At 37.4% G+C, this 26583-nt stretch overlaps 1 protein-coding gene across 1 annotated transcript; it reads left to right on the forward strand.

Annotated features, from left to right (window-relative positions):
- Window positions 1-239: 239 nt before the first annotated feature.
- duox (dual oxidase) lies at window positions 240-26344 on the forward strand. Its single transcript, XM_065292149.2, has 32 exons — window positions 240-321; window positions 417-581; window positions 1809-1999; window positions 2067-2265; window positions 4536-4702; window positions 4876-4936; window positions 8213-8309; window positions 8555-8645; window positions 8833-8935; window positions 9017-9183; window positions 9713-9888; window positions 9974-10092; window positions 10173-10313; window positions 11410-11523; window positions 11608-11810; window positions 13845-14030; window positions 15515-15728; window positions 16114-16207; window positions 16343-16503; window positions 16587-16653; window positions 16731-16799; window positions 18633-18811; window positions 18927-19157; window positions 21525-21624; window positions 21749-21798; window positions 21878-22005; window positions 22089-22242; window positions 22605-22837; window positions 22950-23108; window positions 25397-25552; window positions 25731-25859; window positions 26059-26344. The coding sequence occupies exons 2-32, from the start codon at window positions 467-469 to the stop codon at window positions 26179-26181; spliced, it is 4377 nt and encodes a 1458-aa protein (XP_065148221.2). The 5' UTR covers window positions 240-321; window positions 417-466; the 3' UTR covers window positions 26182-26344.
- The last annotated feature ends 239 nt before the right edge of the window (window positions 26345-26583 follow it).

Consider the following 26583-nt stretch of genomic DNA (forward strand, 5'->3'; position numbering starts at 1 on the left):
TACATATATACACATATACTGTACATTGTACAAAAAATAAAAAACATAGTTATCTCGTTTTGGAACCAAACTCTTCATATATATTTACTATATATATGTATATGTATGTATATATATGTATATGTATATGTATGTATGTATGTATGTAAATGTTGTGAAACTAATTCATGCATACTCATGTAAGTTATTATAATTTGCTTCCAAACTCTCTTTGATCCACCTTGAACCAAACAGGTGCCGACTCCGGTGCCATTACTTGGGAAGTTCAGAGGTACGACGGGTGGTATAATAATTTGGCAGATCATGACCGAGGGTCTGCGAGTGAGTGGGTTAAAAATAATTCACCTTAAAATAAATTATTAAAAAGCTTAACATATTAAAAGTAGTTTTTAAACATGACTATTTTGCTATTACAGATTCAGCTCTAGTGCGTCTCCTGCCGGCGCAGTATGCTGATGGAGTTTATATGGCCCGACAGGAGCCTCACCTGCCCAACCCCCGGCACATAAGTAACACTGCCATGAGTGGTCAATCCGGTCTCCTATCCCACAAAAACAGAACGGTTCTCTCTGTGGCCTTTGGTGAGTGATCCCCCTTTTATGCAAGACGCAACCTGTTGAGTGACACACAACCAAGTCTTTAATTATAAGTTCACATTTTAAGTAAGATTTAATTTTAGTAAAGGCTGCATCTTGTGTGTAAATTACCTTAAATAACATGGAAAAACCTTTTGAGCACCAGAAATAACTTTTACTAATAAATGTACTGTTACATAAAAAATTAAAAAGAAACCAGTACTCTTTTTGATGCAAGGACAAATTAGAGACTGGGGCTGTGTCCGAAAACCAAGGCAACTGACTTGTTGCCTTGCTGCCTAATAACTTCGGCGGCATGAAGGCAGCTTCGGGAAACGCATTCGGACAGCCTTCATAGGATATGCAGAAATGCATTGCAAACACTCACATTTCAACCAAATACAGAAAAGCGCTGCAAATACTTGCAACACAACCAGACAACCAGAAACACACTGCAAATACTCACAATGTACGCAAATACAGAAACGTGCTGCATTTATCTGAAACACAACCAAATGCAGAAACGCATTACAAACACTTACAAAGCAACCAAATACAGAAATGCGCTGCAAATACTTGCAATGCAACCAGATACAGAGACACACTGCAAATACTCACTATGCAACCAAATTCAGAAATGTGGTGCAAATACTTGCAACACAACCAAATACAGAAACGCATTGCAAACACTCACAACGCAATCAAAAACAGAAATGCAATGCAAAAACTTGTAATGTAATCAGATATATAAACAAACTGCAAATACTCACAATGCAAGCAAATACAGAAAAACACTGCAAATACTTGCAACACAAGCAAATACCGAAACAAGAAACTATTTTGTATCTGCATGTCAGTTGCAATGACAAAATTATCTTTTTTCTGTATTTTAAACAGATCCCTGTACAGCAGGGATATAAGTGGCTACACTTTAATTTGGTTAAAACTACAGCAAATGAAAAGCCAAAATCCATTAATCAAAAAAACAAACAAAAAACAACTCAATTAACAAATCATTATCAAAAACCTGTAAAATAAATATGACTTCCTTGCCAGTTTACCACTGCATTTTCCTTTACTAACCCTGAGCTCTATGTTTTTCTTACAAGGATTATTAATTCTCTAAATATGTAATTCCGAACTATTACAATTATTAACTTTTTTTAAACATATGCAAATCTGTTGAGAGCACTGTAAAGTTATTTTTGCACATGCTCTTTGTTAACCCAACAGGTTATCACGTATGGTCTGAGATCTCAGAATCGCGTAGGCCCAGTTGCCCCCCTGAGTTCATGCATATTGAAGTCCAAAAAGATGACCCGGTCTTCGGCTCCAACTCTTCAAAACCAGTGGCTGCTCTTCCATTTCAAAGAGCAGCGTGGGACCAAAGCACCGGCAAAAGTCCCAACAATCCCCGAACGCAGGTAACGTACAGGACAGGACACGTGCATGTGGCCAAACTTCAGTTTACCTACCCATAATTCTTTTAAGGTCAATCATGTGACTGCATGGATAGATGGCAGTTCTATCTATGGATCCTCCGGTTCATGGTGTGATGCTCTGAGAAATTTTTCCAGAGGTCTTTTGTCTTCGGGCTCTTCTCAGGATATGCCCAAACAGAGTAGCAGTAGTTATCTAATGTGGAGCGCACCAGATCCCACCACCGGCCCTAGTTCGCAAAGACTCTATGGTAAGACAAACCTTGGTTTATCATCATACGGTGCAGATAGATATCAGTGATATGTGAAGAATAGTTTAAAATAAAAGTGATGAAGGCACATGGGGAGCAAATGGGGGACTGGTGCCTCGCTCAAGGGCACTTCAGTCGCAAACTATGAGCCATTGACCAAACCAGAAACTCATGGGTTAGAAGCCCAACTCTCTAACCATTAGGCTACGACCGTGGTTGAAATCTTTTCCTGGTTTTTTGAGAAATTTGGAAAAAACTGTTAAGGGAATGTCCTCCTCTTACTTCCCATTATAAAACTTTGCCAATGAACACTGCTTTCTTCCTGTTATTCATTTGGGTTTATAGATCTCCACACAAGTTTCTATTTGTAAGGAAACCATTAGTTGCGTTCTAATTAATTGGAAAAGTGATTGTTTACAGCACCTTTAAACATAATGGGGTGGTTTCCCCGGACAGGACTTCTACTTCTAGTTTTAGACAGCAGACCACTCCAGGCCGGATCCACACTGGATCTGGGCCGAAGTCGGCAGGTCCGTAATGGATCCAGGGCATATCTGGTCCAGAGTCATCAGCTGTTTGCATGTTTGAGCTGCCTTAATTCAAAAACACCTTAAACTGACATATCTTAACATATATCAGTGCCATATTTTATTTTAAGATGCACACTAGCATTATTTTTTTAAGGTTTGTTTGTAAAAACTACCTAAATTTCCTCATATAACTAAGGGCTAGTCTTAAATCCTGTCCCGGAAACTCCCATATGCATTTGTTACAAACTTTGTTTTGACTTACGTTCCTATATGGGGAATTTTCTGTAAAATCCCGTTAGAGATTTATTTCCTCCTGCAGCCCATAACAATGTGCAGTTGTCATATTGCTATGAAAATGACATAATTCCAGTAAGGTACTAAGGTGTGGTTTGTGAATTAATGGTAATGGCCATAGTCATTTCTTAACTTATTAACCCAATGACTAATAAACCTGATATGTAATATTAATATTTTATCCTGATACCACAATTTTTCGGACATCTGACTAATAAGTCATATATAAGTTACAGCCCTGTGTACGTGCGTAGTGTTGAAAAATTCATCAACTCACCTTTAAACGTAAAAAAGTAAAATTATATACATTATTATTAGGGCTGTCAAAATTAACACATTAATGTAAATTCATTTTAAAGACACACATTTTATTAATGTGCAATTAATGCGCAATTTCTGACCCTAGGCCTAGCATGTTGTTGGATAGAAATTACAACTAGCTGCCAGTAACTTACTGTAGATTTTACATTTATGTTATTTACTGGCAACAGTTTGTTCAAAGTTAAATGAACATGAAATATTTTCAGGTAATTTTGTTTTTGAACCTTAAAATTGCATTAAGCATCTATATTTGAAGAGTTTCGTTGCAAAAAAACCTCTGTTTTAAAATTTTTTGTCAAAACATGTTTATTATTATGTTATCATGTTATTATTTTGTTTTATGTTGCTACTTAGCTGTATTTTTTAAGTTATGAAGGTTTAAATCAAAACAAACCAACTGCAGTTGAATTGATATTAATTGGAATGCACAAAAAAAAAAACGAGATTTCTGAAAAAATAAAAAAACTGAGTTATCTCGTTTTGCAACGAAACTCTTCATTTGTCCATGCCCATGTTGATTAGAGTTTTAAAAACTTGAAAAGTGTTATATTAAGGTAAATATCGAACAGTTGTGATTCATTTGCGATTAATCGCAAGTTAACTCATGAAAATCATTCGATTAATCAAGATTAACTAATTTAATCGATTGACAGCCCTAATTATTATACATATATATTTATATAGTAAAATTGTATACATTTTATATTATTATTCTTTTTATTGTTAAGAATAATAATAACAATAATAATTATATAAAATTCATAAAATTTTACTATATAAATATATATGTATAATAATATAGAACAGATATAAATGTGCAATTAATTTGCGCTTAATCGCGAGTTAACTCATGGCAATCATGCGATTAATCGAGATTAAATATTTTAATCGATTGACAGCCCTAATTATTATACATATATATTTATATAGTAAAATTGTGTACATTTTATATAATTATTATTATTGTTATTGTTATTATTAATAATAACAATAATAATAATACTAATAAATTACTTTTATTTTAATACTTATATTTTTGTATTTCATGCTTGTGATACATATTTTGCAGCAATAATCAAAATATAAATGTTACATATCCAGCTAGCAGTGTGGTTTTGTCCTCAGAGTTTGGAAATGCCTGGGCCAATGAGAACATCTTTTCCGTCATCGAGGGAATCATTTGGTTTCGTTACCACAATCACCTGGCCTCCAAACTGCACGAGGAACACCCCTCATGGTCAGACGAGGAGCTTTTCCAAAATGCTCGAAAGAGGGTTATTGCAACATTTCAGGTAAGGCAGATAGTCCAGTGTTACTGAGTCACTGCACATAATAGGTGCCAATTTGGAAGGCCATAACGTACGACAGTATCTTTGTTTCCTTTGAAGTCTTTGTTCGAAGCACTTTCTTATGAATATAGTTATTAATCTACATGGATTTATGCCATCTATGGTTTTCTTTTCAGAATATAGCTTTCTACGAGTGGCTGCCGGCCTATTTGGGAATTCAAGTGCCTTCTTATTCAGGTGAGAATTTTGTATGCGTGAATGTGGAAATGTAGGCCTAAACTGTGGTTAGTTACAGCTTCAGACGGCACACCTGCGCTCGACCCCCTGACCGTCTGAAGGTGCGGTCGCATTCGATTTTATTTTTGGTCATTTACACACCTTTAGAAAAAAAGAAATGCCCAAACTGGACGTTTCCACCAATTATTTCAGTAATCTTACTGCTTTATTGTTGTGGGATCTATTCAGAGGTAACCATGCAATTGAAGAGCACATAAAAAGCAGGCCAGATAAAGCAACAAAGTGGCCCAGACTTCATGCCGCAAGTCAGAAGTCTGGCTACACAAGACTAATCTGTGGTTTGTTAAAAGATCTCTTATGGCTTTTACGTAACATTGTTGCCTTTGCAGTTAGCAACATGGTCTTGGCCCCTACGTCATTACAGGTTAACACATGCCAAGTGTGTAATTTCTGCTGAGTCCCTTAAAAATGTACCATGGTAACCACAACTTCTGTCAAAATGCAATAGCAAAGTAAAATACAGTAACTTTGTAAATAGTTGAGTAAAAAAACAATACTGTTATTGGCCTCTTATTGGCTGCTTTTTTTATTATTTAAAGACTATGTAAAGTCCGATATTAAATGTGTTCTCAGTTTGTCACGCCACAGAAAAATGTGTTATTAACCACCCACACAAATTTGAATGGTTTAAAAAACGGCAAGTAAATAAAATAAGTTATCAAAATCTGGGAAAAACAGGAAGGCTTCCCTGCACTCAAACGTTGGGGGCGTGTCCACTGTCGCTGCTAAGACCACACCCACTCATAGGAAAGCTGGCTGTCTTTTTTAAAGTCGCCATGAAACGGAGGTACCGATGTCTAATTTCCCCCGTGCTAATGTATCTCTGAATGAAACGGCTTCTGAAATGAAAAAAGGTAGGGATGGACTTGAATTCGTCCATCGAGAACTGATCGGATCGTTTAAAGTTGGGTGGTGTTGCTAACGCTGCAATCTTTTCCCGGACCCTGCTCACCTGCCATACCATAGACCGGAAAAAAGGAGAAATCGTTTTGAGGAGGTGAAGAGATTTGCATTTTTGATTAAAGATTATGAGGCCACATGAATTTTTTTTAAATAATGAAGCTCACAGATAAGTCATTTGTAAGAAATACCATAATATAAATTTAGACTTTAAAATACCGCCGCTGCAACCTGATTGGATGTTTGCGATTGTTTTAGGGGTGGGGCCATGCTCGGTGACTCCAGTGTGTCATTAAGCCACTGTTTTAGTCCCGCCCACATGATTCTGAACACATAAATGTAGAAAACGGTGTAACTCCACAATAGTTAACACTAGGGCTGTGACGATGCATTGCGTTCCCCATTAAAAATAACTTTCTGAAATCGATTCTGAATCGCAAGGCTCCGATTCTGTGTTTCATGCACAGCTTGTGCGTGTACTACGGCTCTGTGGTTAGTAGGAAGTCCTTATCAATCTAAAATCACTATGAGTTGGAGTCGTTTATAACGTGCATTTAAAAAAACAACTCTCTGCAAACACAATCATTCAAAATATTCTTTATTATCATGAAAATACCTGAAACAATCTGAAGAACAGCGATATTAATATGCCTCTCTAGGCGTTGGCTGTTTCTCAATATACGTTCTTCAGCGATCTTGCGTCCTTGTGTCCTCGCTCTACGTCAGGGGTGTCAAACTCAATTTCATCCTGTTTTCATCCAATTTCATAATATTCTGAAACAAGACAGTCTTGATGACGTATGCAGCCTGGAAATGCGACCTCCGGAGGCTGCAGCGTTCGCATTCAGACACGCAACCTAGTAGTGCGCGCGTGCGGGGCGTGGCTCGTTCTTTCTCATGCAATCATCAACATTATCACTATAATTACATTACAAAAAGACTTTGGCGGGACAAAAATTTGTTTTGGTGGCTGCTAAAAAATCAATGTAGGAAATAACCTGCAAAAAATAAAACTTATAATAACAATAAAATAATCTGTAAACTCTCGCGGGCCACATAATTAACATAATTAGTAAACTCTCGGGGGGTGGGCCGGATTTGGCCCGCGGGCCTTGAGTTTGACACCCCTGCTCTACGTCATCATTAACAGTCAAAGTTCAATTCCAATTCTCAAGAACGCAAGTACAGTGGACGCGTGTAAAATACCCGGATGAGTTCTTGATATCGAGGATGCATCGAGTGCAGACTTGCGCGTTGAAATCTGGGGAGGTCACGTGACCAGCAGGAAGATCGCACACATCTCAATTCTCACAAGTGCGTTCTGTGTTCTTGCGACCTTCTGAGTTCGTTCTTCCAAGGTCGCTTGGCAAGACCAGTCTCCACGAGAACCCAAGTCCGTTCTTTGCGTTCTTAGAATTGAGAAACAGCCATTTCCTGGAGTAGCGTTTGTAATGGTTCTTCTTCTGTGGCACAAATTGCGTTTCTGCACGAGAGCCCCCTTTAGCTTTTGGATGTGGCGTCATTTCACCGTAATTCATTATAATTCATTAGAGAAAACGCGCAAATGCACGATTATTTTTCTTAAAGCTCTAGTTAACACTGACTTTGTAATAGGGATGCTAAACAATTAATCGCGATTAATTGTTAGCAGAATAAAAGTTTTTGTTTACATCACATATGTGTGTAAACTGTGTATAATAAATATGTATGTATATATATATATATATATATATATATATATATATATATATATATATATATATATATATATATATATATATATATATAAATATGAGCACATTATTGTATAATTTTAAGAATTTTTTATATATTAGGTATTTATATTTATATATAATATAAATTATACATAAATATACAAATGTATATACACATGTAAACATTTCTAAAACATATACATGCATGTGTGTACATTTATTTATACAAAGTTATTATACACAGTCACACACATATATGATGTAAACATAAACTTTGATTCTGCTAACGATTAATCACGATTAATCGTTAAGCATCCCTACTTTGTAACGTGTTTCAGCAATACATTTCTCTAAAATGACTTTACACTGACTTTAACACAATCCATTTAATACAAAAACATTTGTATTAAATACAATTTTGGTTCTATTTCCAAGTACATATCTCCCTCAGAAACAGAAAAAAAGGTTTTTAAACATTTCAGTAGAGTAACCCTAAACTTTTGCAGTAAAAAGTAGTGTATGTAGCCAGTAGGTGCCCAGAATACCTCTGGAGCCCTTTAAGACGTCCCCATTAGGTGTATACTGCACTGTCTTTCTGCAGGCTATCAGAAATATGTTGATCCAGGCATCTCTGCTGAGTTCGAAGCAGCTGCAGTGAGGTTCGGACTGACTCTTGCTCCACCTGGTGTTTATAAAAGGTACATTTCTTGAATCACTTTAAATCAAATATTAAACATTACTTTTATTTTAATGCACAGGTATTAGCTGTACTTCCTCAGTTTTTGGTCTATAATTGAATTTGTAGCTCAGAGCAAAGTTAAGGTCATCAGTTTGATCTCTCAGTCAACACACGTACTGATCAAATCTGTATCTTGAATGCACTGAATCTGCCAAATGAGTAAATGTAATGTACATCGTTTCAATTATTATCTCTGGGATTCAGGAACAGGACGTGCCATTACCAAAGTGCATTGAATGCGGATGGGAGTAAATCTCCTGGCCTGCGTTTGTGCAACACCTTCTGGAACCGAAATGTGAGTCATAAAAAATGGTTTGGTTTGGATTTTTACTATGGGTAATGAAAACAGCAAAGTCATTTTTTGTGATTTAATGTTTTCTATACAAAATCATCCAGAACATTCTATGAAAATATAACCGTGATATCTTAAATATTAACTGATTTTTATTCACATTTCTAAGCTCTTTTTCGTTGTACTGTAGAATCCAAATGTGCAGTCCGGTCAGGATGTAGATGAGCTGGTGATGGGCATGGCCTCTCAGATCACGGAGAGGGAGGACAACATCATCGTGGAGGATTTGAGAGGTTTGTTTAAACAGGCACTAATGTTGTAAAGAGTTTTTTTGAAGGGGTGAATTCATCTTTTCTGTGCCATCCCTTGGGCAGATTACATGTACGGGCCCCTGCGGTTCTCCCGCTCGGATGCAGTGGCATTGACCATCCAGAGGGGGCGTGATTTTGGGCTGCCTAGTTATAATCAGGTCAGAGAGACCTTCGACATGAAGCAGGTCAATACCTGGGAGGAGATCAACCCCAAACTGAACAATACACAGGTATGATGATATTTGTAGGATTTCGGTAGCTAATTTGGTAGTGTAAAGTTCATGCATGCATGCTAAATTCAGATTCAGTGCCTTGAATCCCGCGTCAAATGCACCAATTATCCAATTCACGATTTTACATTTACATTTGGTGTGTAGGTGTGTATTAGTACATGTTACCGATATGCAAAAGGTACATACCCCAAAAGTAAACGATGACGCGAGTTGTCGTCTCCAACGTAAATCTCTTTTCTTGGACTACAACAAACACACGGATTGTAGGCAACAGTCCTGAGATTGGTTATGTAGAAAAGACCGACATTATCATAATTCCTCCCGCTTTGACTCATAGCCTGTAAGTTAACTCCTGTTGGCATTGCATTGTGACCGAATCTTTCAAACATGGTAAAGAGCGTCACAGTTCCGGCTGACGTCAGAGGTATTCAGGCCAATCACAATATACAAAGTATCAAAGACTCCAAATAGCGACCATAACATTAATTCATCTATTAAATGTTAACATATTTATGTTTTTCTCCAGTTGCTAAAGAAGCTTGCAGACTTGTACAATAATGATACTTCCAGACTGGAGCTGTTTGTAGGCGGGATGTTGGAGGCTCAGGAAGGACCTGGTCCTGTATTCTCAGCCATAATATTGGACCAGTTTGAGCGCATAAGGAACGCTGACCGCTTCTGGTTTGAGAATAAACAAAATGGGTGGGACATTATTGGTCAAATGATTATACACATAGCATCTTGTTACTTTTTGTATTAAATAGTCTCTGATAAAAATCTCCTTTAGGTTGTTCAGTGAAGAAGAGATCCAAGACATACGTAGCACCACATTTCATGATGTTCTCCTACATGTCACCAGCGCAAAGGAGGGCGACATTCAGAAAAATGTCTTTTTCTGGTTGAACGGTACCAAGCAGCTCACATTCAGCAAAAATTGTTTAAATTATAATGGCAGGAATTGTTCACTTTGGACTTTTTTTAAATAGGTGATCCCTGCCCCCAATCTAAACCAATCAGAGACACCGATCTTCACCCCTGTACAAAGGCTACGTCTATGAGTTACTTTGATGATGGCAGTAAAGTTGGTTTTGGCATAACAGTGGTGGTGCTCTTCTTGTTTCCTGTTGGTAAGAACCGGTGATTTTGTATTGATTATTGAATTTACATTTAAGCCCTAATGTATTGGCGGGATTAATCTACACTCACCTAAAGGATTATTAGGAACACCTGTTCAATTTCTCATTAATGCAATGGTGTGGGGGATGTTTTTTTGGCACACTTTATGCCCCTTGGTGCCAATTACGCATCGTTTAAATGCCACGGCCTACCTGAGCATTGTTTCTGACCATGTCCATCCCTTTATGACCACCATGTTCCCATCCTCTGATGGCTACTTCCAGCAGGATAATGCACCGTGTCACAAAGCTCGAATCATTTCAAATTGGTTTCTTGAACATGACAATGAGTTCACTGTACTAAAATGCCCCCCACAGTCACCAGATCTCAACCCAATAGAGCATCTTTGGGATGTGGTGGAACGGGAGCTTCGTGGCCTGGATGTGCATCCCACAAATCAACTGCAAGATGCTATCCTATTAATATGGGCCAACATTTCTAAAGAATGCTTTCAGGACCTTGTTGAATCAATGCTGCGTAGAATTAAGGCAATTCTGAAGGCGAAAGGGGGTCAAACACAGTATTAGTATGGTGTTCCTAATAATCCTTTAGGTGAGTGTATGTGATAGTTGGCCATTCCTGTAGCTCAGTTGAAAATGGATTTGATACCAGGGAGCACAGATACTGCTAAAAAAATTTATATGGAATGCACTGTAAGTTGCTTATCCAAATCGTTGGCCAAATGCATAAATATGAAAGCATATTTCATAATTTTGTGCTCCTGTATAGGGGTAGAGCATTGCATTAGCATCACAAAAAGGTCATGGGTTCGAACACACCTGCACACACTGTAAATCACTTTGGACAAAAATGTCCACCAAATGCATTAATTTCAGGATTCATTGTGTAACTTTTAGGAAGATCTATATTATCATAATGAACTGTATTGTTTTTATTACCTTAGAATAAGCCGTTTTTATCTACATACCGCAGGTCCACTTACATCAAAATTACTGCAATGTTTTTTAAACGGCCAAATAATACCTATAGGCTAGGAATGCATTTTTAAATCGACACATAGACAATGTCATTCTGATCTTTTTACAGTGAGCTATATAGTGGCTTGCGTAGTGGCTCATATCCGGACAGCCAGATACAAACGTTTTCAGAAGAAGCTCAGCGCTTCCACCAGCGATGAAGAACCTGCACGTGGAATGACTGGTTAGTCACGTGACCTGATACGGTGCATCACATTGACCTGATCTGCTAATCAAGTTGACTTTTGCGTTTTACTTTTACCTCCAGCCAAAGAGTGGCTGGGTCACCATACCGCGCCACGGCAGGTCACGCTTGCCTTCAACGAGAAGAAAGTCTTACAGATCTTTGATGAGAGTGGATCTCTGACCTCTCATTGCCTTGCCAACCGGGATCGTCACCTGGATGTACTGATTTCCAATGATCACCTGCATCGTGCTCTACTTTTGAAGGTCCCAAAAGAATTTGATCTGGTAGGGAAACTTGTATTTAAGCATCAAGCATACCTTATTCATTCTCCAAGACAGGGTAACTCAAAAATATACTTATTTAATCTTCAGTGGTGCTTATAGCTCATACCTGTACTTTGTTACCTTGAACTAACTCGTTCTGTATTTTGACCTTCGACAGCAAACGCTGTATCCCTTCTAGGGTTAGGTTTGGGGGGTAGGATTAGGATGAAAACCCTAGTTCTGGCTAGATGGGATACAGCTACTGCCTAAATCCAGTGAAATGTTGGGTTTAGGGTTAGGTTCGGGGGTAGGATTAGGATAAAAACAGTGATTCTCGCAAGATGGGATATAGCTACTGCATAAATTCCATGAAATGTTGGGTTTAGGGTTAGGTTTGGGAGTAGGATTAGGATAAAAACAGCGGTTCTGGCTAGATGGGATACGGCTACTGCCTAAATGTTGGGTTTAGGGTTAGGTTTGGGGGTAGGATTAGGATGAAATCAGTGGTTCTGGTTAGATGGGATACAGCTACTGCCTAAAGCTCGTGAAATGTTGGGTTTAGGGTTAGGTTTGGGGGTAGGATTAGGATGAAAACAGTGGTTCTGGCTAGATGGGATACAGCTACTGCCTAAATCCAGTGAAATTATGGGTTTAGGGTTAGGTTTGGGGGTAGGATTAGGATGAAAACAGCGGTTCTGGCTAGATGGGATACAGCTACTGCCTAAATCTCGTGAAATGTTGGGTTTTGGGGGTAGATTTGGAGTAGGATTAGGTTGAAAACAGTGGTTCTAGCTAGATAGGATACAGCTACTGCCTAAATCCAGTGAAATTATGGGTTTAGGGTTAGGTTTGGGGGTAGGATTAGGATGAAAACAGCGGTTCTGGCTAGATGGGATACAGCTACTGCCTAAAGCTCGTGAAATGTTGGGTTTAGGGTTAGGTTTGGGTGTAGGATTAGGATGAAAACAGTGGTTCTGGCTAGATGGGATACAGCTACTGCCTAAATCTCGTGAAATGTTGGGTTTAGGGTTAGGTTTGGGTGTAGGATTAGGATGAAAACAGTGGTTCTGGCTAGATGGGATACAGCTACTGCCTAAATCTCGTGAAATGTTGGGTTTTGGGGGTAGATTTGGAGTAGGATTAGGATGAAAACAGTGGTTCTGGCTAGATGGGATACAGCTACTGCCTAAATCCAGTGAAATTATGGGTTTAGGGTTAGGTTTGGGGGTAGGATTAGGATGAAAACAGCGGTTCTGGCTAGATGGGATACAGATACTGCCTAAATCACTAATGTGTTGGGTTTAGGGTTAGGTTTGGGGGTAGGATTAGAATAAAAACAGCGGTTCTGGCTAGATGGGATACAGCTACTGCCTAAATCTCGTGAAATGTTGGGTTTTAGGGGTAGATTTGGGGTAGGATTACGATGAAAACAGTGGTTCTGGTTGGATGGGATACAGCTACTGCCTAAATCCAGTGAAATGATGGGTTTAGGGTTAGGTTCCGGGGTAGGATTAAGATGAAAACAGTGGTTATGGCTAGATGGTATACAGCTACTGCCTAAATCACTTAATGTGTTGGGTTGAGGGTTAGGTTTGGGGGTAGGATTAGGATAAAAACAGCGGTTCTGGCTAGATGGGATACAGCTACTGCATAAATTTCATGAAATTTTGCGTTTAGGGTTAGGTTTGGGGATAGGATTAGGATGAAAACAGCGGTTCTGGCTAGATGAAAGACAGCTACTGCCTAAATCATGTGAAATGTTGGGTTTAGGGTTAGGTAGGGGGGTAGGATTTGGATAAAACAGCACTTAACATTTCACGAGATTTCGACATTTGCTGTATCCCTTCTAGCTACAACCCTGCTGCTAGAAACCTTTAGCAACGCCTTAGCAACCACCCTGAACATCATAGCAAAATGCTAAAAATCACGCTAGGATAACCTAGCAACACCCTAGCAACCACGTACTTTAGCAACATGCTAACAACTACTTAGATCACCAGCATAGCAACTCTTTATTTGTGTGACATCATATTTTATTTAATGTTTGCCCACCAGGTTTTTTTCTTTGAGGATGTGGATCACAGATCTCAGTTCTTGAGTCAGCTGCGCTCCGAGCTGGATGGCAGAATACAGAGTCTGAACGTGACGGAAATGAGCGAGAGAGAAATGCTGAAGGACGCAGTGACCAGAGAACAACGAGAAAAGATTGTGGAGACTTTCTTCAAACACGCTTTTGCAAAGGTACGCATGTTGACTTCACAACACTAATAATGCGTCTTAAAATCTGTGTAAATGGATATTAAATATGTGTTCTGAGTTTGTCACCCCAGAGAAAAATGTGTTAGTCACCACCCAGACAAGTTTGAATGATAAGGAAATGCCAAGTAAATGAAATAAATTATCAAAATCTTGGAAAAACAGGCAGGAATCTCTGCTTCAAATGCTGGGGGCGAGTCCACTGTATGCGCTGAAAACGTTGCCACACGTTGAAAAGCTTCCGTCTCTCTCAACGTTCAAATACCACTACAACCTGAATGGATGCTCATTATTGTGTTAGGGGCGGGGCCATGGTCGGCGACTCCAGTGTGTCATCGAGCCACTCTTTTAGCCCCGCCCTAAAAATCCTGAACACAGAAATGTGGAAAAACTGTTTAACAGTGTCTCTAGACCCATTTAAAGTCTAGAGACAGAGTGTTCAGTGGTGTAGCGTCTGGGCATGCAGGGTATGCACGTGCAAATGGGCCCTGGGCCCGCCCCAGCTTTTAATAAAAAATTTTTCAGTTTAAATTTTATTTGTGGCTTCAATAAATATATTTTTGTATGCATATCATGTGTAGTGATTTCTTATTTCTCCATAATGTCTAATTTCTCAGTCATTTCTTGTTTGCGTATTTATTTATTTTTCACTCAGCGGCTGCAGTAGACTAGTACGCCATAATTTTTTTACAGGACGCATTGCCGCGCCAAAAAAAATACAGTGTGAGAGGTTAATATAGCGGCTATCTACATGAACATTAAGGAAGGACAAATATAAACATAAAAGTGGGGCCTTAAAAGGAAAAAAGAAGGCGGAGAAGTTAGTCACGAGTCAAAAACTACCCAAAACATTTAGTTTTTCTTTATTTAAATCTACCCTTTAAAGTAAAAAAGTAACTACCTTATTAAAAGTATATGTTGTTAACAGACCTGCGCGCCACAGTTAACTCTTTCCCCGCCCTTCCGCAACTTTTTAAAACCGGAAGTATTGCCCTATGGCAAGCTGCTGCATGTCCGTGTCTGTTTTAAAGATCGCTCTGAATATGATCTCTATGAAAAGTCCGTCACAAATATGGAATTTTTTTTGCTTTTTGCTCAAAATATGGTGTTTTTTTCAAAAACCTACCCATATTCAAAAGCTGATTGCAAAAGAACCACTAAAGGTAGGATGAAACGGTTTTTTTTGTTTGAAAGCAGAGGGTCTGTTCTTTTATTTGGTATATTGTATGTTTATTTATTTAAAGAAGAACATTTTCTGGAAGGCATTAAACTTTGGTGAAAATCATGAAAAACGCTGGCGCTGGCTGGCAACTTTTTTTAAAAACGCTGGCGGTGAAAGAGTTAACAGTGCCAACGGGCAAGGTTGGGGGGGGGGCTTTGGCTAAAGGGGGCCCGTACATTTTTTTGCATATGGGCCCGGGACTGACTTGCTACGCCACTGAGAGTGTTAAATGTCTTTTTGACCATAGGTTTTGGACATTGATAAAAGTGATGCGGGAGACCTGAGCAAGAGGACCAGAGAGGCTTTACAATGTGAGATAACACGAGATGAATTTGCCCGCGTGTTCGGCCTTAAGCCTGATTCACTGTTTGTGGAGTCCATGTTCACGTTGGCCGATAAGGACGGCAATGGATATATCTCCTTTCAGGAGTTTCTGGATGTCATTGTCATTTTTATGACAGGTAAGGCTATTCAAATTATACATTTGCAATATTAATAATGTAATGCATGCTAGCTCTTCCATAAATGCCATGATTGTAATTTTTTATTGCATTTACTTTATGCAACCCTGCCTGAAAATTCAGCTAAAGTCATTTTTTTGTGATTTACTGTTTTCTACAAAAAGTCATCCTACATAACAAACATAAAGCACATTCTGTAATAGCATAATTTTAAGTAAAATCATGTCAAAGATTAAAATCAATGACTGAAATCAAACTTGAACTGAAATCATGATTGTTTCAGTTTTGTTTGTTATGATTGATGAACAATTGTTATGTTTATTATGATTGCACATTTTTTACTATGCCTGCTATATTTGCTCTATTTTGCTATATTCAAATCCAGGTACACCTGAGGAAAAGTCCAGGCTTCTGTTTTCAATGCATGACATTAAAGGAGACGGTTTATTGTCCAAAGAAGAGTTTTCTTCCTTACTCAGGTCAGCTCTTTAAAATCAATTTTTTATCTGGAAAATCGCCATAACTTAGAAATTTTTTTTCAATGATATCATATAATCTTTAAGTGTTTCAATCTTACATTTTGATGTCCAGAAGATCTTCTCTCTGCTATTCAGGTCTTTCATTGAGATCTCTGGTGGTGCTTTGTCTAAGAGTCAGTTTGATGATGGCATAGCGGTTATGCTTCAGGCAGCTGAACTTGAAAACAAGGATCGCTTTTCTTGGGAGGACTTCCACTTTCTACTGCAAGATCATTCAGCTCATCTCAATATTAAAGGTTGAATAGATCATCTGTGCTTTATTTCTATTACTTTCTATTTCTACACTTTTTGAAGTCCACTCTTGTGCATGTGTTAACAGGCATGGAGGTACATGGTAAGAAGAAACTAGCCAGACAACAGCGAATTTCATTCATTGAGAAAAATAGGTGAATGCTATACACATGGCGCTTCTTAAACAACTACACAATAACACAATAATTTAATAATGTTGTTTTTTTAATAGTTCTCCAGCAGTGCAAGATCTTCACATCTCTGAGGGACATCAGGGACTTCGTGAAAGACAGGCCAAGAAGTGAGGCATTAACATGTTTGTGATGGTCATATAGGAGTGTATGTTGCATTATGATGCGTGTTTTAACATGCGGATGGCCATTTAAAGCTCAGCAGGGTGTTAGATTTAAGCCCTTGAAAAACCCGTCATTAGCTTAACCCGTGAAATGTGGCAATCAGCGTTTGTGGGAACTGATGCCTGTTCGTGACATAATGTCGGCCAGGTTTCACTTCAACGGTATCAGAGTTTTATGATTAGTCTGGGATAGATTTATCTGGTGACTGACAACATATTTTATTGCTTTACGATGTGTATTCTTGTAAACAGAGTAGAAGTTATAATTGCAAATATGTGGTAATAAACAACAGCTACCTAAAAATCGCAAGACAAGGACCTTAACAATTGTATTGCAACATTGCAAAAAACACCCAACTGCATATCAACACCCTGGCTATCAATCACAACACATAAACATAACAGAAGTGCCGGATTTACTTCTTATTGTGTTTCACCTTTTATTGTATATAAGACAATAAGTATCTGTGTTGTGTTGTATCGTGGATTAAGTCACGGCTAAAGGGCGTTTTAAGGCACGACTATCTTGACTTAGATATAGCACTAGTCTCGAATACCTAATAGCTTTTTTTAAACATCGATTTCTTGTTAATTCACATTTTTTATCAGAATCTTATGGATTCTGTCTAAAAAAACTGTATTTTTTAATGACCTGTGGGTGGAATTAAGCGGATTTGACGCGGAAGTATTTGATGAACGTATAGTACGTGTTAAGAGCATTCGGTTAATATTATTATCAATTTTTTGTCGGAGTTGGGGTTTAGCGGCTTTTTCTAAACTTTTCAAATATTGAAGCTAAAAATATGTGAGTTAATAAGTAAAATCACTAAAAGTTTCACATATGTTTACGCAGCCTGATCTCACAAATGTTCGTGTTATAGTCACGGAATATTTTGGTCATTTATCCGTGTAATTGTCGCGGATCTCCGCATTTTTCCATGACCGTACCGCGGACTTTCTTTTCAGTGTCAGTTTCACATATTTGTTACTCAATAGTTTTTCCTATTTTCTTACCATTGTCGCTTGGGTTTGGGGATTAAATGACTTTCTGTTACATAAAATGACATCCTAACCAAAACCCCAAATCTAACCCCAAACCCAAGCGACAATGGTTTAAAAATAGGAAAAACAATTGAGTAACCAATACGTGAAAGTGACACGGAAAAGAAAGTCTGTGGTACGGACACGGAAAAATGTGGAGATCCGTGACAATGACATGGATAAATAAGCAAAATATTCTGTGACTATACCACAGAAATTTTTGAGATCAGGTTGGTCACATACTGCATGCTTTGAGATTAAGGAGAAAGTGCATCTTGTTTTTTTTTATAAATTAAATTTTAGCCTTATGTTACTACCCATGAAGTCTACTAATTAAAATATTAAGATTAGACAAATAAAATATTATCTCATTAATAGCCTCTGGTTTGGGGGGGCAATGCCCCCTGTCCCCCCCCCAAAAAAAATGCTTAAGTTGACGAATGCTCTTGGCACGTATTATATTTTTATCTGCTTAATCCCGGCCTCAGGCCATTTAGAAAAACTGGTTTGTTGAAAATAAAGTATTTTAATAAGTGACTAATAATCTTTTCATTGCCATAAAAGTGAAATTACTGAACCTAAACATAAAAGCTAATTTACAAGAAAACATATCAAATAATGATAATAAACAATAAAAAGTACCATAGTGTTGCTAAACCATGCTCTACCAGCTACATGAAGGCTTTGTATGTACCGTACATGAGACAAAATAAAAATACACTTCATTGCTGTTATTAGGTTTGGCTCAACCAATCCCAAAGTCTACGTAAGGCCTCATAGAGAACGTTACAACAGGAACCCAGTGAAGCAGAAGATCCAACAGTTCAAACGCTTCGTAGAAAACTACAGAAGACATATCGTCTGCATAGTCATAATGTACGGGATCATAGCTGGACTAGCTTTAGAAAGATGCTATCGTAAGTCTCCTTTCATTATTACCGTATTGTTTTATTGCATTGTACCGTAAATGTACCGTGACTGTGACGCTGGATATCCACACTAATAGTTGCAAACCAATAGCGATGTTTGTAGATTATGGTTTGCAGGACAATGACAGTGGGATCCCAGAGACGTCCATGGTGGGCGTGCTAATATCTCGCAGTTCGGCGGCCGCCATCTCCTTCCTGTTTCCCTACATGCTGCTTACCGTATGCCGTAACTTGATAACCATATGCAGGGAGACGTTTCTCAACAGATACATCCCCTTCGATGCAGCCATCGATCTCCACCGACACATGGCTATGGTGGCCGTCATATTGTCAGGTCAGAGGCCAAAAATTCCAGCTACGTGCATCTCTTCTTTTCAGTAATACTTCCTTATGGGCCTCTATCTGAATTTACAATCTATACCATTTCGATGAAGGAAGCTGTCGTCTTTAGTCCAGTAATGTATGAGTCGACACTCAAATTGATAGTGCTGTTATGCAAATTACGACATTGGTAATCTTAAGTAAACTTAAGTTTTTCTGTTAATGATGCGTTTAGTCACCAGGGTTCAAGTTTCATTGCACGATTCTGTATTTCCATTTCCTCATACTATGTACATTGAGGCTGCAGTCTGTAAATGTTGCCTCTTTATCGCCAGCTCTGTTTAAACATGAAATTGCAGGTTACTTTATGTACTTACACTGCAAAAAATGATTTTCAAGAAAACTTTTAATTTTTTAGTATTTTTGTCTTTTTTTCAGAAAAATATTTAAAAATTCTTAAATTAAAATGATTTTTCTTGATAAGCAAAACGACCCAATAAAATAAGTCTAGTTTTTAGACCAAAAATATGAAATTTAAGTGATTCTGTTCATAAAACCAGCAAAAAAATCTGCCAATGGGGTAAGCAAATTTTTTCTTGAATTTGTCTTGAATTTAGTGTTTAAGCAAAATGTTCAAGATTTTTTTGCTTACCCCATTGGCAGATTTTTGTTGCTTGTTTTATGCACAAAATCACTTAAATTTGATATTTTTGGTATAAAAAATAGACTTATTTTCTTGGGTCTTAATTTAAATTTTTTTTAGATATTTTTACTGAAAACAAGACAAAAATACTAAGAATTTTTTTCTGGAAAATAATTTTTTGCAGTGCATGGGTTAAATCATAGATATTCATGATGCACGGGTCGTCTCGTAACCCGTGGGCCCTATTATCTATTGTGAATAGATAATACAAACGCTGCTTTGTAAATGTTTAAAATGTTTATAATTATCCTATCTATATAAATATGACCATGCTGGTTTCTATGGTTCATTCGCGTACGTTGTTGCCAGTTTACAGGGCGATGTAATCTAATGGCTGTTTCCATGCACTTTTATACGGAGCCCCTAAGGGGACATGGAGCAAAAATTAAATAAAGTTTAGTTTCATGTGCTCACGTGAAACTTTCATGTGCTCACGTGAAACTTTCATGTGCAGATTTTTTTTTTTAGTTTCGCGTGAAACTATCGCGCGCGCACGTGAAACTTTCGCTTTCACGTGTGCGCGCGATAGTTTCAGGTGAGCACGCGATAGTTTCACATGCTCGCGCAATAGCTTCACGTGAGCACGCGAAAATAAAATTCTGCACATGAAAGTTTCACGTGAGCACATGAAAGTTTATCGTGAGCACATGAAAGTTTCACGTGAGCACATGAAACTAAACTATAGATTTTTTTCACTCCAATGTCACCTTAGGGGCTCTGTACTTTTAGGCTGAAATAAAGCCTCTTTTTATTAACATTACAAATGCCTAGTATGTCTATTTTAATGGTCGCGGGGTGCGTGTGATGCGGCTTGTAAAAATAGATTCAGTGTTGTGTGGCAGGTGGGGCGGGCCAAATATTTCATAAAAGCGGGACCTGCGGGTTGGAAAAAAACGCTGACACGCGCATCACTAATAGATATGTATAATAAAGGCTAGATGTCTCGCCCGCGCTGCTGGCCAATGGAGGTCGACATCTGCGCCTAGCGGCCATCTTACCTCAGACAGCTCGCTCACTCGTACCATTGTGTTTTAATGGTACATGTACTTTTACATGACCATAACTTGCTCAATTTTCTATCGATTTTTCAAAGGCTCATTCAAGAAAAAGTAACGCAAAAGTAACTAAAAAGTAACGTAAGCATTACATTCCATGAAAAGTAACTAAGTAATGCAATAAGTTACTTTTTTGGGAGTAACGTAATATTGTAATGCATTACTTTTAAAAGTAACTTTCCCCAACACTGGCTACGAGTGAGCAAGCTGTCTGAGGTAAGATGGCCGCCAGGTGATGACGTGAGAGACTCCGCCATAAGGCATCTAGCCTTTATTATACATATCTATGGGTTAAATGGCGTTAAACTGACATGTTCCGCATTCCCATATACCTTCGTGAATTAGGGTATGGTGAGAAGACAGTTGATTTTTTATTCATTTTTAACAAAAAATTTACGTATTGCAGCTTTAATGCATGCGCCAGATGCTTTAATCCAAAGCATTTTACACAATGCATTTAAGCTACATATTTTATGAGTATGTGCTTACCATGAGAATCAAACCCATTATTTGCTGTTTCTGTTACCAATTCAGTTATACATAAAATAAATTATGAATTTAAATATTTTGCAGTTGTCTTTTTCTAGTCAGTAATTGTTTTTCGTTATTCTCTGTGCTCCAGTCGTACACAGTTTGGGTCACGTGGTCAATGTGTACATCTTCTGTATCAGTGACCTCAGCATCCTCGCCTGCCTGTTTCCTAGAGTCTTCTCCAACAATGGGTAATTCAGATCATCTGAAAAAAATATTATTAAATTATTATTAATATTGTTAACAACCTCCCACTTAAGTTTGTTTTAGGTTACAGAAGCCTTGCTCAAGATCCTTTTTGTCAATCATTTGCAGGTCGGAGCTTCCAATGAAATGGACGTTTTGGTTTTTCAAGACTGTGCCAGGTATAGCGGTTCATAAAATGATATTTTAACACACCTATGTGTGTATGTACAACGTAACTTCTCTCTTTGTCTCATTCAGGTCTCACTGGCGTCTTGTTGCTCCTGATCTTCGCTTTTATGTACATCTTCGCCTCACGATATTTCAGGCGTATCAGTTTTAGGGGATTCTGGGTCACACATTACCTCTATGTACTCGTCTATGTGCTGGTGAGATACACTAATTTCACAAAGTATAATTTGATTGGACAAGCCACGTGTTTTACGCAAAAATATAAACCTCTTTTTCTCAGACGGTGATACATGGAAGCTACGGCCTCCTTCAGGAACCACGCTTCCACATCTACCTGATTCCTCCCGGCCTCCTCTTCCTCGTGGACAAACTCATCAGCCTCAACAGGAAGAAGGTGGAGATCCCGGTGGTGAAAGCCGAGCTGCTGCCCTCAGGTACACAAAGCTTTTTTTATTTCTGTGGGTTTTATCTCCATGTCTTCAAAGAGCTGGACACAATGGTGCTGAAATGCGTTTACATCTGGCTGTGAATTCATACAGCTTCTCAAAACTGAAAATCAGAAGTCAGTCTAGCAAATACAAAAAAATTATATGGGAAACATTCATTGCTATGAGGTTGCTGTTTTATAGTTTAGTATATAATCGAAAGTTTGAACTTTTGTGTCTTGGCAGATCTTTTTTTATGTTTTTTCTTTCCCATTGGCCAGACCAAAAATTATTTGGTAATTTATTCCGTGACCAATGCTGTTGTTTTGTTGTATAGCAGTGATGACAAACCATCTCCTCAATTTCTCCAGGTGTAACATACCTTGAGTTTAAACGACCTCAGGGGTTTGTGTACCGTTCGGGACAGTGGGTACGTATCGCATGTCTGGCACTTGGCACAGATGAGTACCATCCTTTCACCCTGACCTCCGCACCACACGAGGAGACCCTTAGTCTTCATATCCGTGCAGCGGGACCCTGGACCAGCAAACTCAGAGAGGTCTACACCCCTGAGAAGATCCAGGAGACCAAAGGGTATCCAAAAGTAAGCATATGTAGATTTTGTTTTTATCATGAAGAATTATGCGTGATCAGCCCAGAGTTGTTTAAATTCACCATGATTGCCTTTTTTATGTGCATTGTTTAATTTTTTGCAGTTGTATCTGGACGGGCCGTTTGGGGAGGGCCATCAGGAGTGGAGAGATTATGAGGTGTCAGTGCTGGTAGGCGCCGGGATCGGGGTGACGCCATTTGCCTCCATCTTAAAAGACCTGGTGTTCAAATCTTCAGTCAAGTTCAAATTTCATTGCAAAAAGGTACTACATGCCCATAAAATGCATCATCTTAAGTTTATGTTTTTGTTATGCAATAATCAGATTCACATCTAAGGGATAATGTATAGGCAGCCAGTTGTTATCCCAAAAATAAGCTCTTGTATAGGGGCTTATTTCATGATAAGAACTGGCCGCTGGTACATTAATCTAATGCTTCTTACACAGTTATTTTACATATAAGTAGGTTAAGGAACATTAAGTATTGATTTGAAATATTTTATTTGCTCATTTTTAACGAATGCAGACCTTCCGCATTTTTCCAGATAAGATAAGACGTTCAAATGTCACAAACACACTATTTCATTTAATCATTTGTAAATATAATGTCATATATGTTATTAAACGACATATTTATATTGAATTTTTGTGTAATATTAAACTGTACCTGTCAAAATGATTTGCAGCATCTGGGTTACCGTGTGTTATTAGTTTTGACCGGTTGTAATTTGGTAATAACAAACCTGCAAATGTTGTGACTGGCCAATCAGAATCAAGCATTCCAATGAAACACTCTTATGACATGAAATGCCTTTAAACACTAAATTAGGCAAAATGTCAGATAATATTGCATATAGAGGGAATATTAAGATAAAAATGATAATTTTGCTTATTCTTGCAACACCAAAATATTTTTGCAGTGTCAATTTTTTCTAGTACAGGTATCATGCACCAATACAAATTTCTGTGCCAATATTAATATTATTCGATTACTTAGGATGACATCTACCTATACCAATAAATACCAATAGTTTTGCTTTTTACTTTTTAACTTTTTAATTATTAAAAGTCCAGAATGTACAAACTGCAAATCTGTAGTCATTATAGCTTTTTCTAAACAATAAAAAGTCAATGTCCGATAGGGGGGGGGTTATCTGCCGATATTAATTATAGGCCAATATATTGGTGCATCTCTAATTTAAACATCTTGAAAAAAATATACATTTATATGCACTCAAAAAATATATATAAATGCTTGGGTTATTTTCAACCCAGCGTTGAGTCAATAAGGGTCGACCCAACAATGGGTTAAAGCCACCCAGCATTTTGGGTTGAAACAACCCAGCATAGGTTAAATTACAACCCAACCCACCCGGGCTTGTCCCTTTTTAACCCAACATATTTTTGTAAGTAGCATTAGAAAGAAAAACAGAATGTTTCATTTTTCTTAAATCATTAGCAAATGTTTAAATAATTTATGCCTAAAATAAGAAAATGAATTGCAATAAGTTCGGAAAATAAATTAATTCAGGAAATAAAGTCAATATTTTTGTCATAAGGATGTTTATATATTTGACTTAATACAGGGCAAAATACCCATTAAGAGACTTTTTTGTATTATACAGTATATTTTTACAGTATATTTTGCAGTATACTGCAAAAAATGATTTTCAAGAAAAAAAATCTTAGTATTTTTGTCTTGTTTTCATCTAAAAATTATTAAATAAGATGCTTTTTCTTGATGAGCAAAATGACCCAAGAAAATAAGTCTAGTTTTTAGACAAAAATTATAAAATTTAAGTGAATGTGTGCTAAAAACAAGTAAAAACATCTGCCAATGGGGTGAGAAAATTTCCTTGAATCAAGTGTTTAAGAAAAAAGTTAACTTATTTCAAGATTTTTTACTGACCCCATTGGCAGATATTTTTGCTATACTGAAAAAAAGTATGTTTCTCTTGTTTTCAGTAAAACTATCAAAAATTCTTAAATTAAGATGCTTTTTCTTAATGAGCAAACAACCCAAGAAAATAAGTCTAGTTTTTAGACCAAAAATATCAACTTTAAGTGATTTTGTGCATAAAACAATCAAAAAAATCAGCCAATGAGGTAAGCAAATTTTCAAGAATTTTTCTTGAATTTAGTGTTTAAGAAATATTTTCAAGATTTTTTTGCTTACCCCATTGGCAGATTTTTTCTTGTTTTATTAAATCACTTCAATTTGACTTCAAAAAGCATCTTCATTTAAGAATTTTTAGATAATTTTACTGAAAACAAGACAAAAATACTAAGACATTTTTTTCTTGAAAATAATGTTTTGCAGTGTAGTTTTACAAACTCACTTAAATTGTATATTCTTTGTTTAAAAACAATTTCTTAGGTCATTTTGCTCATCAAGAAAAGCATCTTAATTTAAGAATTTTTAGATATTTCTACCAAAAAAAAGACAAAAATACTAAGAAAGTCATTTTTTTCAGTGTAACTATATGTCAGAGCTTTGTTTAGTGTAACCAGGAAGGTTTTTTATTGAGTAATGTGTTCTTGCACTACTGTAGGTGTATTTTATCTGGGTGACACGAACGCAGCGTCAGTTCGAGTGGGTATCAGACATCATAAAAGAGGTGGAGGAGCTGGACGCCCATGATTTAGTATCCGTGCACATTTACATCACCCAGCTGGCTGAGAAGTTTGACCTCCGCACCACCATGCTGGTAAACGCATTAAAGCCTATTTAGAAACCAGCCATTGTATAAGAATGATAACAAGCCACTCAGCTGGTTTATGATGCCACAAACTAAGTTTAATTTGATTATAATTTCACTTTACTGCTGTTATGAAGTTACGGGCAGAGGTCTTGGGTCATAAAACGCCTTGTCTCTTTTTTTGAAGTACGTCTGCGAGCGTCACTTTCAGAAAGTGTGGAACAGGAGTTTGTTTACCGGTCTGCGATCTATAACCCACTTCGGTCGTCCGCCCTTTGTGGCTTTTCTCAGCTCGCTACAGGAAGTTCACCTGGAGGTCTGAACCCAATTTCTTTTTTTACACCCAATGCTTTGTTAATACAAATCACACGTTGCTCTTCCTTGTGAGATCATTCTCTTTATCTGTAATGATAACTTACATAAACATGTTTATCTTACATTTGCCTTTGATAATTAAATGATAAACCAAGAATACATTCATTTATGACTCATTTATTTTATTTTATTGCTACAAGGTGGAAAAGATTGGCGTGTTCAGCTGTGGTCCTCCTGGTTTGACCAAGAATGTGGAGAAAGCTTGCCAGCAAATGAACAAACATGACCAGACACATTTCATTCACCACTATGAGAACTTCTAGACGGTCTGCATTATTATTCTGTAAAAAATACTGAATTATTTAACATTTATTTCAATAATTCTTTTAACTTTAATGCTAAAACCAACTATTTTGAAAATGGTTTAGACTTTGTTGAGTATTATAAGTATGTAGCTCTAAGGTGCCAATATGTATACCTTTGATGCAATTTGCATTTCTCTCTCTCGCTCCATGTAATAGATGCTCTATAAAAAAATTATATGCCATTTTTAAAATTTTATCTTATTCTTGCTCATAAGACATAATTATTTAAAAACACTTCATGTTATTGATGTCAACATATCAAGGTGTTTTGTCATAGTAGCCTAGTTGTACAGTAAAAGTAGGCTATTTTTACTTCATTACAAGCTGATAAGATTGAAACGCTGCATATAGTCATCAGAT

This window comes from Paramisgurnus dabryanus, chromosome 23 (genome assembly GCF_030506205.2).
Source record: "Paramisgurnus dabryanus chromosome 23, PD_genome_1.1, whole genome shotgun sequence".
NCBI lineage: Eukaryota > Metazoa > Chordata > Actinopteri > Cypriniformes > Cobitidae > Paramisgurnus > Paramisgurnus dabryanus.

Excerpts from the sequence above, each read along its gene's own strand:
- duox (XM_065292149.2), top strand. The coding sequence starts at position 467 with ATGGCCCGACAGGAGCCTCACCTGCCCAACCCCCGGCACATAAGTAAC. Across the intron at positions 10,093-10,172 it reads TGTCTTTTTCTGGTTGAACG|GTGATCCCTGCCCCCAATCT; the intron begins GTACCAAGCAGC and ends TTTTTTAAATAG. Across the intron at positions 21,625-21,748 it reads AGAGTCTTCTCCAACAATGG|GTCGGAGCTTCCAATGAAAT; the intron begins GTAATTCAGATC and ends AATCATTTGCAG.